The sequence below is a fragment of the Macrobrachium nipponense genome, chromosome 33 (assembly GCF_015104395.2).
Source record: "Macrobrachium nipponense isolate FS-2020 chromosome 33, ASM1510439v2, whole genome shotgun sequence".
NCBI classification, from domain to species: Eukaryota; Metazoa; Arthropoda; class Malacostraca; order Decapoda; family Palaemonidae; genus Macrobrachium; species Macrobrachium nipponense.
Window position 1 is genome coordinate 60,570,836 of NC_087219.1, and position 17,044 is coordinate 60,587,879.

At 36.5% G+C, this 17,044-nt stretch overlaps 1 protein-coding gene across 4 annotated transcripts in view; it reads left to right on the forward strand.

The window, feature by feature from the left end:
• Nucleotides 1-13,605, forward strand: part of LOC135203225 (uncharacterized) — a 54,495-nt gene extending 40,890 nt beyond the window's left edge. For 2 of the 4 annotated variants that reach the window (XM_064232985.1, XM_064232986.1), the window contains one exon: nt 2,535-5,191. In XM_064232985.1, the coding sequence (XP_064089055.1) occupies nt 2,535-2,708 (174 nt within the window). In that variant the 3' untranslated portion in view covers nt 2,709-5,191. Of the gene's footprint in view, nt 1-2,534; nt 5,192-13,547 lie in introns of those variants that run through there. The other 2 variants (XM_064232987.1, XM_064232988.1) reach the window with 2 other exon arrangements.
• Nucleotides 13,606-17,044: the final 3,439 nt, after the last annotated feature.

The following is a 17,044-nucleotide window of genomic DNA, read 5'->3' on the forward strand; positions in this document are numbered from 1 at the left end:
GACTAAGTTTGTTAATGATATTCTTTGGTAGTCAGTTTCATTTTCAACATATCTTTAAATAGTCATAGCCATGTTATCACTTGACTTGCTGTCATTCAGTTTGATCACAATTAAACTATTTTGAGATCTACTCTGACTGTTTCCTTAGAATTCAGCTTGCTTACAGCCCCACATTATCAAGTTTTATCATATCTTTCATGTTAATCTGATTATGACTTAACTTTGATATTCATCTCCATCCTAACCTAACTTCAGTAAACCATTTAACTGGAAACTAATCGTAGCTTTAAGTTCAGTTAGGATCTAATAATATATTCGGCATATTTGTGACATTTACGAGGCACTCAGTCTTGGCTACAACCTAACTTTGTTACCCGGAGTAATTCTAACCGAAATTTTGATAAAGGTTCAATTTTAGCATATATTCTTATGTGTTTCATCTTACAACCTCACTTTAATTAACTTGAGCTTCCTATTAAAATCCCACCCAGTCTTATGCCTAGTTCCCTCTTCTGATATTATTTTTACTTGTAATGTCTACAGGACCTAACAAAAGATTAGGAACAAATGGCACCATCGTGTAGGATGAATCAAAGTAGTTTCACACTGGATGCGATGCTAAGTGCGCTGCACTGTGCTAGCTGTACTCGTTATGCATGTGTTCAGACCAAAAGCTATGAATGTCTGCGAACACACAGTTCCTTTGCTCTTACGTTCCGGGTTTGAATATTTGTTTTGAAAATAAAAAGAAATAACTTGTATCTTTGTAAACATTTACAGAAATCTAATAAAAGGTGCACATAAAAACATCAAAATATAGAGTGTAAAAGCTATATTTCAGAGAGGAACTTCTCTCTCTCTCTTCAGGCAGGGGATGAATGGGATGTTACTGAAAAGTGGTATTTGCACCAAGAGGTCCATAGGTCAGCTGATGCATCCCCCCGGTTGACAATTTCTCTTTAATCTTCTTAATCACTGGTTGAAGGAAGATTTTATCTATAATACCTAAGCTCCAAGCTCCTTTTGAGGTATTCATCGTGTTTCTTTGTTTAATCAAAGCATATTCTGCCATCTGGCATTTGAATTGACAATTACTGCTAGAAATATGCGACAAATTCCAATTTATTCTGTGATTTTGGTTACTTATGTGGTTAAAATAGCTGAGCTCTGTCTATACCTAACCGAAAATTTATGTGGTATTAATCTCTGGGGGAGTGATTTATCTGTAAAACCTATGTAAGATTGGTCACAGTTAAGGCAAGAGATTTCATAGGTTTACGGGTAAATCACTCTCCCAGAGATTAATACAACATTAACGTTCAGTTAGATATGGAACAGAGCTCAGCTATTTTTAACTACATGAATAACCATAATCACAGAATAAACTGGAATTTGTCATGTATAATTCATAGCAGCAATTGTCAGTTCAAAAGCCAGATGGTAGAATCTGCTTTGATTAAACAAAGAAACATGGTGGATATCTCAAAAGGAGCTTGGGACTCAGATATTATACAAGAAATCTTCCTCCAACCAGCGATTAAGATTAAAGAGAAATTATCAACTGGGGTGACATAATGGCTGACCTGTGGACCTCTTGCTTTTTAGTAACTCTTCTCATTCATCACCTGCCTGAAGAGAGAGATAGCTGGTCTCTGAAATATAGCTTTTACATTCTATACCTAGGCATTTTTCTGGGCTCATTTTATTATTTGGTATTATATTTTAACAGAAAATATTTCACAGTCATTTATATAACTACCATGATTGTTACATAAACATTGTTTTTTTAAGGAAGGTGGAATTATTCTTTTACTATTTAAATCAACAGAACTGAAATCAATATGAAAACTGGTTTTATAACAACAGGTGTCATTCCAGTCATCATGAAAACTTCATATCAGATTAAATAAATCTCATCGCTCATGTTATGCAAGTCAAACATGCACAGAAGAAACTATATATTCAAAAGGTAGTTCTTGTCTATCCCTAAGACTGCGATTAACTTCATTTTTCTCCATTTTGTTTAAACCGAGTTAATACTCCTACTCTATCCTAGGAAATTTAATTTCAAATAAAGCCCATTGCTTTTTTTTTAAGAGTAATTTTTCTGTTACATAAAATCTGTAAAATTATTCAGATTTATCAGCATTTTACTAAAAATAATTATTAATCGCGACAGCCGATTAATACTTATTGCGGGAGGCAGGAACATCTGCTGTGAGACCCAAATGTGTATGCAAGAAGCGAGCTACGTCCACAAAAATCGTGTGCCTGGCAATCTGGGAAGCTATGAACACTATGTCGCAGACATTGGTAGCACAGCTTCGCACCCGGTGTGAATGACCACAGCAATTAAAAGCCACCTACGGCAACATGGCTACCATAGCATGGCATCCAGTGTGAAACGGCCTTTATGACAGATTGGCTTGCAAACATCTACAGTGAATAATGGCCTTAGAAACACGTGAAACTCTTTAAAAATGTACTTTTCAGTCATAGTCAGACCTCACATTTTAACCATCTCCATTTTGCAGGTCCAGAACCTTAGGGAACTGGATGAGACACTCTCGTCTCTCGAGAACGGAACAGACAGCGAAGAGATTTACGTCTTCCATCAAAATAACAAGCTCTTCATTTCCACCAGAGAACCTGACCAAACCATTGTCATTACAATCAATGATTCATCAGAGTCTGTGGATGAAAAATAGTGTTCGTCATTCTGTGACTTTCCTAGACAAGAAAACGGGCAACCGAACGGTCTTTTTGGGTCCAAGCTCCAAGAGCATAAAAGTTGTAGGGAAGGGAGGAGGACGGAATGTTAGCAACTGAGTACAATTTTGAGGTAGAAGGGAAACAGCAATCTCGTCTTCGTAAAGGGGGAAAGTAGCAGCTCTCCCTAGTAATCAAATTTAGCCAGTGATATTTATGGCCATAATGTTCAGCTCCAAATCACCTAGTTTTGTGGTACAAGGGTGTCAACTATTGTGTATAGCAGTCTATTTCTATTTTTCCAAAAATTGTATGATTATCTTTTGTGCTTAATATATGGTTCAACAGGGATAATGGGCTTATCAAATGCTACTGGTTAACCTGTGGGACTTATAATTGTTTTCCAGTAAAACTCTCTGCGAAGAAGTCTTTTAATCAGGATAATTTTGCAGAGGCAGGTCAACAATGATGGATCACAGATGATGTAACTAGGATACTGAAATCTTCTCTAGCCCAACCAATAAGAGAGAATGTGAAATCCATGGAGAGGTTTAGGCAGGACCCACTAAGACATTAGGTTATGTTGCAAGGACCAGACAGTAAGACAGGTAGCTGAGTACTGATAATTCATGAATATCTATGGGTACAATTGTTGTTCATACATGAATTACATATTGGTAGAAAGGCCAGAGAATTCTACACAATATGGAATATGTTAGAATTCGACATCTTGTTATAGTTAAATGAAATTAGTGAAAGGACGATGTCCTTACAAATACTCACCCCCCAAAAGACAATTATTATGGAATAATGATTGGATGAAAAATATCTTGGAGGCGGGAGGCGACCCCTTGTCCTTGTGACACTTTTGGGGTGTCACTGAATGTCGAGTCTTTCGGCGTTGTTGGTAGACTGGATGCTTCCCCTGGCGGTTGCCTAGGGGGTTCTACTGTTGACTGAGGGCGACCAACACTGCAGAGGGAGCTGCATTGTGTGTGGTGGCGGCATGGGACAGGCCGTTGGGACCCCTAGGTGCGGCGGCAGCATAATAGGTTGGGCTAAGGAAGTCCCCAGCGTGGCAGAGGAGTCCAGCAGACAGAGCGGAACTACAGGTGAGGCAGTGGCGTCAAGGAGACCCACAGGTGCGGCAGCGGTGTCAGTGGGGACTGCATGCAGTGGCGTTGGAAGGGTGAGCAGGTCCACAGGTGTGGAGAGCGACATCACGTGGGCCGAGTGAGCCCCAGGAGCAACGGCAGCATTGTTTCCATTTGTATCCTTTTTTTCAGCGACGTCGGCGGGGAGGGGGGCGGGCAAGTATGCAGTGTTGCCAATTTAGCTCATTTTGCGCCAGATCTAGAGTATTGGTTCCCAATCTAGTGCATAAAAATCGTCTTTAGTGCCTAGTGCAAAATCTAGAGTATTCATCGGACAGGTTTAGTGCATTCTAGTGCATATACCAGATTGTCACAATATTTCCATTTTTCAGACAAACATAAACTTGATAAAGTGGGAAAATAAAACAAATACAATTAGTTTCTGGGGTGTATTCAAATTCAAATATTAAGATGGGTATGGTTCCAACCCATTCAAAGAGCTAGCTGACTTTGCAGTGAAAGTCTTAATATTACCTCATTCCAAGTGCTGACGTGGAACATATTTTCCAGTCAGGCTAATCATAACAAAATCTAAATTGAGACAAAATGGGACTAGATATGGTGGATTCTCAAGCGTCCTCAGAAATGTTGCCATGATGACGGTTTTCCAGCCAAGACCCTTCAGAAGATTGGAACTTTGTAATCATACAAGAAACAAGCACATCAGTCCACAAGCTGCTCCCATTGATGCTCCAGTGCCGTCTTGCTCATATGAAGTTATTGAAAATGACATTGATGATGTTGAAGCAATTGAATTTAGTGACCACAGTGACAGCGATGTATGATGTTTCCATCTCCTTATAACTGCCAAAGTTTATGTAAATCCAACAAATTGAATCGATTGTGTCAGTCAATTGTATTATTAGTGATCATCGTTCACTTAATTTGGACATTTATTAATATGTACTTGAAAAAATCAAATTTATTGTTTTCCTTTCTTGTATTATTATTATTTGCAAACCATTCATTTGAAATTATCCAATACTATTATGCTGATAATACCATATTTGAAATAATTCAAATATATTGTTTTTCTTGCATTATTATGCTTACCATTTATTTGATATTATCCAATTGATTATATCTATATTAGCTATAACTTACATCATGTTGATAATCCTGTACTTGAATTATCAAAATATGTTTTAAACACAGATGCACAAACCTGCTGTTTACCATTTATGTGAATTTTAATGATTATCATCTACTTATGCCAAAATTAACATAAATCTTATTAAATCAGCTGTTTTTTTACTTAAATTATTGTTACTATCATGTGAATTTTCCAAATGATAATCAAATCCAGTTGCTATATTTCATTAAAATTAAAGTATTTTCATTACTATTAATATTGCTATTTTTTCCACTTTTATTACAGTATATTATAATTTGTGTTATGTTTTCTAATTAAAATATAACCATCTATCAATACTTCAATTTGCTGTTTCCATTTGTATCCTTTTTTTCTAAACTGAAAAAAACTAGATACTTTTCTAAAAAAAAAACTAGTGCAAATCTGGCGCACACTTTATGTAAATCTGGTGCAAAACTTGGCAGTTGACGTTTGCTAAAGAATTTTACCTCCTAAACAAGAATTTAAAGTAATATTTTTTCGGCCAGCTGTAATTAACATGAACTCTATCCTACAGTAAGGGGGACCGATGGGAGAGTGGAGTTATGTGTGCGGTAAAACACTTGGGGGAAGGTTTTGCCGTGTTATTTGTTATTTCCTCTTATTTATGACATTTGAAACACGAAATACATGCTGAAATAAAGTGATAAATAAACCGATAATGGAGCCGTTACATAGCCAAAATCCACCAATTACTACGCCGAATCCTACTGCACATGTGCCATGTTATAGGGGAGCTTTTGTTACAGACACCGACTTCTTACCTATGTTACACTTCTAAGCTTGCCTTCCTTTAAAGGGGGGTGGAGCCCCCCGGGTCAGGTAACACATTCTACTAGGTTAGGTTAGGTTGGTTAGGTTAGAAGCATTACCTATATGTTACACTCCTTGGTGGTTACAAATCCCACACCCCCAACCAGAATTCAAATATGGCGGTTTGTTTACGTTTCTTGGCCCCAAATCAAAATTTCGAAGATTGTTCAGTCAAAGTAGACTATAGCAGTTGACGTTTTCCTATGTTATTTAACTTACTTTACAAGAGTTTAAGGTAATATTTTGCCAGTCAACTGTAACTAACCTGTTATTTACCTTTGAACACTGTACGTTGGTACATCGTACCCATTGTACCGTCATGTAGTCTTCAAAGGTAAATTACAGTTTAATTATAGTCGGCCGAATAAATATTACTTTAAATTCTTGTTCAACAAGTAAAACAACATAGGAAAAAACCTAAACTGCCATAGTCTACTTTACTGCGGAATGCAGGCTTAGAATTGAGACCGTCATTTTGCTAACGAAAACTTCAATCTTTTAACTGGTATGCTTAAATACTGAATTGTATGCAAGTGTCGGCACAGCAGTGCTTTTCCCTAATACTCAGGATACCAGAAGCCCGCATAGTGCTGTCAGTACACCTCATACGGCGCACCGTAGGCATCACTTAAGCGTTCCTTCGGCCACTAACTGAAACACCTTTTGTTCCTTTTACTGTACCTCCTTTCACATTCTCTTACAACCATCTTACTTTCCACTATCTCCTAATTATTTATAACGACACAGTGAGGTTTTCCTCCTTTTATAACTTTCAAACATTTGGTAGATCTAAGCCCTTATTCCGCGGCGAACTACGTAGACTATGCCAGTTGACGTTTTTCTATACAGTTTTACCTCCTGAACAAGAATTTAAGATAATATTTTTTCGGCCGGCTGTAATTAACGTGTAATTTACCTTTGAACTCTATCCTACAGTAAGGGGGACCGATGGGAATGCGGGGTTCTGGGTGGGGTAAAACACTTGGGCGAATTATTCCGTTCAACTGTATCCTACAGTAAGGGGGACCGATGGGAATGCGGGGTTTTGGGTGGGGTAAAACACTTGGGGGAAGGTTTTGTAGTGTTATTGTGTCATTTCCTCTTATTTATGACGTTCGAAACACGAAATACAAGCTTAAATAAAGCGATAAATAAACCAATAATGGAGCCGTTACATAGCTAAAATCCACTTATTGCTACTGCTATTACGACGCCGAATCCTATTACGCATTCGCCAATCCTACTGCGCATGCGCCGAGATATAAGGGAGCTTTTAGTTCAGACACAAAGTTCCTAAGGAGCTATATGATGGGGGTTTTGTAGCACATGACTTAATCAATAAGTAAATATAAAAGAAGTTTCGGTTATGGTGGTCTTAACGCGATGGCAAATCACCATATTGCAACTTGAACAAAATATTGCTATTCAGAGTTTTGCACTTATGACAAGGCACTGAATCTTATTATATGCTTTCGTGCACAGAAGGCATCGTTTTGTAATATTCGGTAGGTTTTGAGTAGGTTGACTTATCGCACCTATATGAAAGACATCATTTTCTCACTGGCTCATCTCCAATTGCGTTGCTTGATGTTGTAGAGGATTTATGCTGCCAAATCATATTTATTCTTTTGCGTCTTCCCAAAGAAAGTGAGTGGACTCACTCTCAATATGTATTCCTGACACGATGTTTTGATTGCTGCCCTATTGCAGTGGACGTATTCTTGACATGATGCCTCGTTTGAGGTCACCGACATCAAGAGCAAACAGGACCTGTCTGAATATGTTTTAATGGGTTCATGAAGCTCATATTTTGATCGAAAGATTCTTGGCATTAATGACTCCTGAATTATGTGCTGTAACTTGACCATGACGCTTGAATCATTCATTCATTACTTTTCAGCACCACAATTTCCTAAGAAGAAGGGAAAATTCTGAGCAAAAGGTGTCAGTAAATTCGTTCAGTTGAATTTGCAATCATTGCTGCCTAAATATGTGCTATGTATGTTTCTTCTTAGAGAGCAGGAATCTCCCATTGCCTTCGTATACTGATCTGTGATGACAATGTACAAAGTGACCTTGAATATAGTGCAAAACCAAAAGCAGGATAATTAAGAAAACCTTAATCACCTTCAGTGCTTTTGCCTTATAACAGTGTTTCAGACACCTAAAAATGTGATTGTGATAAAAAAAAATATTATACCGCTGTAGAAGCCCAGAGCTTAGACCCTGTTAGATTTCGAAAATTTTACGGAAAATATTCAAATAGGCTTACGTCTCCACCACGATGTTTTCCAGAAGTTGTTTTCAGCTTATTGCCTCTCTCTCTCTCTCTCTCTCTCTCTCTCTCTCTCTCTCTCTCTCTCTCTCTTCCTTAACGTAAGACGCATTTAGGAGATGGCTGTTATCTCCTAGTCACTGCGTGTCATGAGGAACTTCTGACAACAAGTACAATTTGTGTAAACACTCAATCCATTTTGCCAAGTACCTCAACTCTCCAAAAAAAAATTGCCCTGGTAGAACATCTTAGTCCGTATCCAAAGTTGATATTTTAGCAACGCTTTTAAATAACTCGTTGGATAATTTCACTGCGGCGAATGAACTTAGGCATGAGAGGTCTGTCGAGCCAGCATAGTCTTAGCAAATAAAATCACTTGACTTTCTCATTCAGAACGCCTGATTGGCCAAGTACTAGGAGCTACAGGAGCCGACAGGATGGCAAACTCACTTTTATCTAGCTCAGACAAGAGCAGAACGTTGTCTCGTATCAAAGTAATCGAGAAATGCGCCCCTTGAAAGACGTAAGGATACAGAAATTTATCTGAGTGCTTTACTATTTTAATTTGCTGCAGTCATCAATTCATCTATTGTATGAATGTGTATGCGTGGATGAGTGCTCTTGCGTATTAACATGCCTGTAAAATTACTAGCTTGCTACGAGTAGCCACGAAGCAATTTACGACCATCTAACACATCTACAAATAGTAAACAGGGAGTGATTCTCACCGAATTAATGAAGTGACTCTGTCTTCACCTTTCCCTTGAACGCTCATTAGCGCAGGTGTGACTGCAGGTAATCCGGGCCCTGGAGATGTCCGATCACGGCTGACTCCAGCCACAGGTGTGAGGGTAAACTTCATTATTTTTTTGCCTTAGAAAAGGATGGTGTTAGAAGGCGCTAACCTTCAAAATTTCAACAAGTCGTTTAGGAAGAAGTTACTGGCCTGTGTTCTTTATTTCACCTGGTTACGACCACCATGTTTGACTTACTACCAGATACGTAGTTCACTGCTCAGGTCAAAGGAAGCACAAGGGACTTTAGTGTAAGCTTCTGACTCCACAGAAACTAAACATCATGGAAGGAAGATTCGAGGGCTCATCTTCATATTGTAAAATTTGTTTTGAAAGATTCGAGTAGCTGATCCCGGATGTCAAGATCTATGGAGAGGGAGCACCCAAGCGACCAACCCGGCAGGACAAAACACGTGGAGAATAAAGACTAAAGTGATCAACCTTGTAGTTTAAAATTTGCTGAGACGGAAAACTCGAGCCCCCAACCCCCATAGTTCGAATAAGAAAAATGAAATGAGCACGAGGACAAGATTTCTGGAGAGGGAAGATTCAAACAAACGAAACCATTGGACTAAATGTCAAGGAGAGGGAAAACTAGAATGGCCAAACTTCCTGGGAATCTTTGGAGAAGAGCAAAGGTTAAACTGATGGTAACTTTTATTAGCTGAATCCTTCGGCAAAATTCACGGAGAAAGTCAACTTGAGTGACCTGTCTCTGCTGAAAAGAAAACTAAGATTGAAATGTATAGTGGAAGGTGATAAATGCAAGTGACCTCATATAGGGTGACGGAACTCCAATCGAATTTTATGGAGGAGACATCTGGGCGACTGATCCCTTAGGAAGTTTGGCAAAATTCCTCCGCAAAGAAATTGAACAAAACTTTAGGTTTTTGAGTGGTCTTGGTTCTCAGTTTTTAAAAACACGAGAGATTTATTTACTTAATATGATGTTTGACTGACATCTTCTAAACTATATTTCAAACGAAATTCCTCCAAACAGTAGGTGTAAAAATCTATAAGATCACCAAAAGGAAAATCAAAGCAGCGACAATGTTCTAATCACACTCTGCTTCAACAAAGTTAAAAGCCATATGCTACTTTCAAGCCGTCTCAGTTTTTCTTCCTATTGCTGTGACATTCTGTTTATAATATTTTGAGCAAAAGAAGTGGAGCAGCAAGATGAAGTCTTATCTAGTTGAGGTGTTCAGTATTCCCTTTTTGCAGTTAAGTTTAGTTTAATCGAATGGAACACTGTTCCGATGTTCACGATTGCTGGTGAGCAGGCAACCAGTATTGACATTATTGGGCTTTGCTATTTCAGCCATTATCCTCTTTCTACGATCTAGAGTTTGGTTTTTTTCTAGTTTTATTTATTCATTAGTTCGTTTTTTATTAATAAATAAAATTTAGCTTCTCATTGGATATTTGTTAATTGAGGTTTATATTGCTATTAAGAATATATGATTTATTCGTTTGTTTGTTTATTCAAGATTTCCTTACATAGGCAGCAGCCAGTTGCTGTGGACGGGATCTTTAGTGAACCAAGGCCTTTTCTTTCTGGAGTTCCATAGGACAGTGTTCTTGGTCCACTGTTATTTTCAATGTATATATCAGTGATATGGTTGTTGGCTTGGAGAACAAGATTTTTAAGCATGCCGATGATGCTACATTTGTAAGTGTAGTAAAGTCTTCACCTTATGAGAAATGATGCTGGTCTCAGCCTCAATCGTGACATGAACCGGATCAGGGAATGGTGTAGTCGATGGGGGTGTAGGGCTGAACTCCAGTAAAAGGAAAATACTATCGATTAGCAGATCTCGTACAGATTTCCAACCCCCGGTGGATGAAACTTTGTTGACTGAGTCTGAATCTTTAACCATTCTAGATGTAACTTTTGACATATCTAACTTTCGAGAAACATTAACTGAAAGTTTCAGCAAATGCCACAGGAAAGTAAGGTATTGTTCGTAAGACCCCTCATATATTGATAACAGTGATAAAATCAATGCAACCTGTTTTAGGTCATGTGTAGTGCTGCTCTCTTTACTTGGATACCGTTCTTCAGTGTTGATATCTGCTTCTGCCAGAGATTTACCTCTTTTAGATAGAGTGGTTCGTGGTGGTAGGTTTCTGTTTCTTAATAGCAGCTGTATTTCAAGAGAGATTTTTTCGAAATCACAATTGATCCCTGATCCCCTTTATCTGCCGAGAGAGAGAGCATCCAGATTCGCTGAACAGCAGCACCAATAGGCAGTCAATGTTTAGCCTCGCTGACGAACTTCTCAGTTCCAGAGCTCATTTATTCCTGACACCGTTGGACTGTGGAACGGAACAGCCTCCCTTCAGAGGATGACGTGCAGTTGGAACCTCAGAAGTTCGAGCGAAAATGTAATACTATTCTCCTTGCATTTTTAATGCATTTTATCTACTTATTAATTGTTTTCATTTTTAATCAGTGAGATCTCTTCTTTCTGTATTTCCTTTTACCTTCTCTTACTTCTTCCTGATGAACACCATATTCTTTGGAAGCTTGGATTTCAAGTCAATGGCCCCAGTGGGCCTGTTCCATACGGATAGGTTTCATCCTCTAAAAAATATAATAATAATAATAATAATAATAATAATAATAATAATAATTTTTTAAATTGTTCTTCACGAGACTGAATTTTTTAACAATAATTTCAACATTAAGCCTTTTCCCTTACCAACGGGTGGTACCCGTGAAATCACTATCACATACGAGCATCTGAATAACAATGAAAGTGATCATTAATAAATAACAAAATAAAAGCATAAAATCCTTCAATAAAAAAAAGGAAAAAGCCAGCCCCTAAAATATAGCGGAAAATGATTTTAAACAGAAGGATGGATGCGGTCGCTTCAGGAGTATTCGGTTCCCAAAGATCAGATGATACGACGCTGATCTCGGCTTCATGAAAGGCGCTGTTTCTTCGCCACTCTGTTCTACAGCTGCCTCACGTGGCATGAGCTTGTCTCGTTGTGAATGCAGGTTCTTACAGTACGTTATTATATATATATATATATATATATATATAATATATATATATATATATATATATATGATATATAAGCAGAAATCCAAGCGCTTTCGTTCTTTACTAAGACGAAAGCGCTTGGATTTCTGACTATCATTTTCCTGTGGTATTCGCTTATTTAATGGTGTCACGTGCATCTACTGTGATTTTTATAGAATATATATATATATTATTATTATATATATATATATATATATATATATATATATATATATATATATATATATAAGCAGAAATCCAAGCGCTTTCGTCTTTACTAAGACGAAAGCGCTTGGATTTCTGACTATCATATTCCTGTGATATTCGCTTATTTAATGATGTCACGTGCATCTACTGTGATTTTTAAGGTATGTATATATATATAATATATAATATATAATATATATATATATTATTAATTATATTAATATTGAAATGATTTTAACTGTAATTCATTCAGCATATTATGAAAAATAAAAAGCCCATAAACACACTATTTACACGTGCAATGCGTAAATAGTGTTGTTTACGATCCTTTTTTTATTACACACACACACACACACACACACACACACACACACACACACATATATATATATATATATATATATATATATATATATATATATATCTATATATATATATATATATATATATATATATACGTATATATATATATATATATATATATAATATATATATATATCTATATATATATATAGATATATATTTATATATATATATATATATATATATATATATATATATATATATATATACATATATAGCTATATATATGTGTGTGTTTATATATATACATATATGTATATATTCCGGATGTGTGAATTAAGTTATGTATTTGTGATTGCAGATTTATTTTTAATGGAGAATATTACCAACAAATATTTGGTATGGCCATGGGTAACCCTTTATCACCTCTCCTTTCAAACTTATATATGGAATTTTTTGAGAGACAACACCTCCCGAATATCAATCACACTTATCCCCTTAAAATGGTACCGATATGTCGATGATATCTTAGTAGTCTTACCTGGTGGTATCGATGTAAATGATTTACTGTCTAAATTGAATAATTTAGTGCCATTCATAAAATTCACTGTTGAAATTGAAAATAACAATGTCATCCCTTTCCTAGATGTATTAATTAGGTGTTAGCTACAGAACAGGACAAAGGATAACAAACCAAGAATTATCCAATATCCGTAACCACGCCAAAATATGTAAAATTAATATTGATAAAACACATTTCTCAATCATTGACAGCACTCCCAACAATTACTTAACGACACTTGAGTCATTATACATCAAACGACTGGTTCCTTCTCTAAATGCAAACGTGGCTGCTGCCACGTTGTATTTAGCATAACTGAGATCTGGGCCGAACTGTGTTTTCAAATCATTCCCTTCTCTACTTGTACTTAGGGTACTTGCACTTGTCCTTTAATTATTTGTTTTAAATGTTTCTGTAAATTTTAATTAACATATTTCTTAAAGTTTTAGTCTATTGTTTGTTTTAAATGTTCTCTAAGGTTTTTAATTAATTTATTATCTTGATATTTTAGTCTTAATGTATTATTTTACTATTAATTAAATTGTCACAATTTATAATTACAGGCTGAAGATGTACTCTGAAGCAGTATGAAACGTTCCATAGTAAAATATTCTTCACTATGTTTGGTGGATTCCTGGACCCTATATATAATATATATATATATATATATTAGATATATATATATATATATATATATATAATATATATATATATATAGATATATATATATATATATATATATATATATATATATATATATATATATTACATATGTATAAGTATGTATGGGTACGTCTACATAATGCTGAATAAGTCCAAAAGAGCATAATAAACAATTTTATATTCCATTTGTTTTTATTGCAATGCTAAGCACTCGTAGGTCGGTGATTTGGATACTTTTCTCGTTTGCGAAAGATCCTAAGCGAGCCAGAACAATTTGAACACCTTCAATTAAATCCTCGTCTACCTCTAGTACCCTAAATCTATTTCTGTAGGAATCTCTTCATTTGAAGCCAATTATAATGGTTTTGTTGCCTTTGTTGATTGCTGGTTTGAAAGCCATAACAAATTTGACGGAATTATGGTTTAGGCCATATGCCTTTCTTTATCATTGTAAACACAGAGGAAGGCTGAGGTACTTCTCTTTGGGGTTTTAAATATCTGCTGCTATTATTGATAGTCGATGTTCTTAAACAGAGAAACCTAAATGCTTTGACACCTGTTGAAACACGTAAGACAATGGAAAGGTCAAGAAGAATGAAGTCTTCGTTTTGTACGCTCATAGAAAGTAAAGAAGGCAGTGAAAGTTCGTGTTTTGAAGAGAGGAAATACAAAATGAAAGTTACTGGCAAAGACTCAGTCTATGTCTGGTTTGACGAGAGAAATATATCTGTGCTTACTGCTTGGTCATGAGTAGGCATCAGGGGGAAATATGGCTTAGTTTGTAGTCTGGGCACCATATGTGTAAGACACAGGAATTTTGAAAAAATGCTTTATCTGTTTTTTTGTTAGTGCTGAGGACATAGGAAAGATAATGTACATATTGCATAGAACAGAAATGGTTAGAGGTACAGCCAATTACAAAAGCTGTGTCGCCCGCCAGGCCTGGCTCGGTGAGATCATGCCCTTCTTGCCCTGAAAGTGGCCCACGTTCAAACAACCAGGACATAGTTAGAATGGCTCGAAAGGGAGGAGGAGGGAAATTACGGTAATCATGCAAAGAAATGCAATATTGAATGAAATATATATGGGCAGAGAGAGAGAGAGAGAGAGAGCTTTTATTCATGTTTAGTTATTAATCTAACAGATATACTGGAGACCTTCTGCTTTAAGAAACATGTTATCATATATTTTTTGGAAAATAATTATTATGAAATCTTGCCACATCATATTGTTTTTAATCGTTATCACATTTTCTAAATAAAAATGCCTTGAATATTGTTGGAACTGACTATTCATATTAATATTATTCAGACGAAAATATCCCTTTTAATTATCCTTTAAACAGCTGTATTTTCGCTCTCTCTCTCTCTCTCTCTCTCTCTCTCTCTCTCTCTCTCTCTCTCTGTCCTCCGTCTTATATCGCCTGGATTGACTATTTAAATAATGGTAGATGTTTATGTTATTTGGATGTGGCCAAGGATCACAAAACAGTAAATGGCTACTCTACCAACTTGTGCTAAGCTGTATCTATTTGTGCCCTAGATTGACTGGATTATAATTACTTGTATTACCAATTATATTCGAATCTGGTCACAAAGATGTTACACGCCAGGTTTTGTAGTCGTGGGATGATAATTCATTAAAGCATCAATTTTGCAGCGATATTATATTTTAATTAATCTATGCTAAGAAAACGTTACTAGATATGCTAATCTAGTACTACAGGATTTGTATTCATGGCACAACTCAGTTGAGTTACCAATGTTTGAGTGTGATGGGCCACTTGGCTCCGCCCCTCACAACCATCTAGGCTACTTATAGAAAGCATTTCAATTTGCTATATTTCTTATATTATGGAATATTTTACTATATTATTTCCGAAACTATTTGTGAAAATAAATTATGTGAAATGAAATGCAGTGAAATGTGGGCATCGGTGCATTAATATAATGATGGTGGGGTATAAATTATGTAGGTGTTGCAAAACTGTATAACATATTTAGTCTCAAATTATTTGAGGACAGTCTTTGACCTGGTCAGAACGGTCCACATCACTGCTAACCATCCCCCCCACCCCCCATCGCCACCCCTGCTCACTCACGTCCGCCTCGTTGGTGTTCCCCCTCCAAGGTTTCCAAGAAACCCACCACTTTCGATATCTCCTGTTCATTAGTCTTCTATCTAGCCATGTTTTTATTTTTGTAATGAAAAATTGTAAACATTTGGAAAATAAATTGCGTATGAAATACTGTCATCCGAGTATTATTTTACCTTCCAAAAAACATCCATCAGAACAATCTCATTATAACTGTAAGACACAGAAATCCCGAAAATGAGGTGCGGTGATAGAAGGGTATTTATAACAAGGTGTGAGTTAAAGGTTATGGGGGACAGGTGACATTGGGTGACCTTTCGCTTATTAACATTTATAAGGTGGTGATAGTAATACCTTTACTGATAGCAGTTAATATCAATGATTGTAAGTCACCATCACGACTGGCACATAGCGTTATAAGGTTAATGAGATCATCTTTGTATATCTGGCTAATGTCTATATAACTATCGATAACGTTAGGAATCCTGGTTTTCACACGAGGTAACGTGCCACACACAGCCATGAACGAGCTGTATATAACGCCAGTGGTCTTGACAGTCGTGTTTGCAGCCTTTGAGGTATATGCTCAACAGAGTTGCCTTTGTACGCTGCCACCATCCCTACAAACGTTGACATAGATAAGTATATAATACATAGATTATAGTGCACAACATTATGTTAGAACTGTTATTTCAAATGTATAGATAAACACAATGACCTCGGCTAACACTTACCTAAGTGTAGATAATCGTAATTACCAAATAAACCTCCACTAAGGCTGCAAGCACACGACTGTTGAGACCACTGGCGTTATACAGCTCGTCCATGGCTGTGTGTCACTGTAGCACGTTACCTCGTGGGAGAACCAGGATTCATAACGTAAACTATGTTTATACAGACATTAACCAGATCAAGGTATATAGAATGGTCCCTTTATTTCTATATACCTTTTGAACTAGATATACAAAGATGATCTCAGTAACCGTATAACGCTATGTGCCAGTCGTGATGGCGAACTTACAATCATTGATATTTTAACTGCTATCAGTAAAAGGTATTACTATCATTACCTTATAAATGTTGATAAGCAAACCCATCAAGACTTAAATTAATGTCACCCAGTGTCACCTGTCCCTATCACCTTTAACCCCCACCTTGTTATAAATATCCTTCTATCCCTGCACCTCCTCATGTTCGGGATTTCAATGTCTTACGGTTATTATGAGATTGTTCTGATGGATGCTTTTTGGAAGGTAAAATAATACTCAAATGACAGTATTTCATACGTCATTATATTTTCCA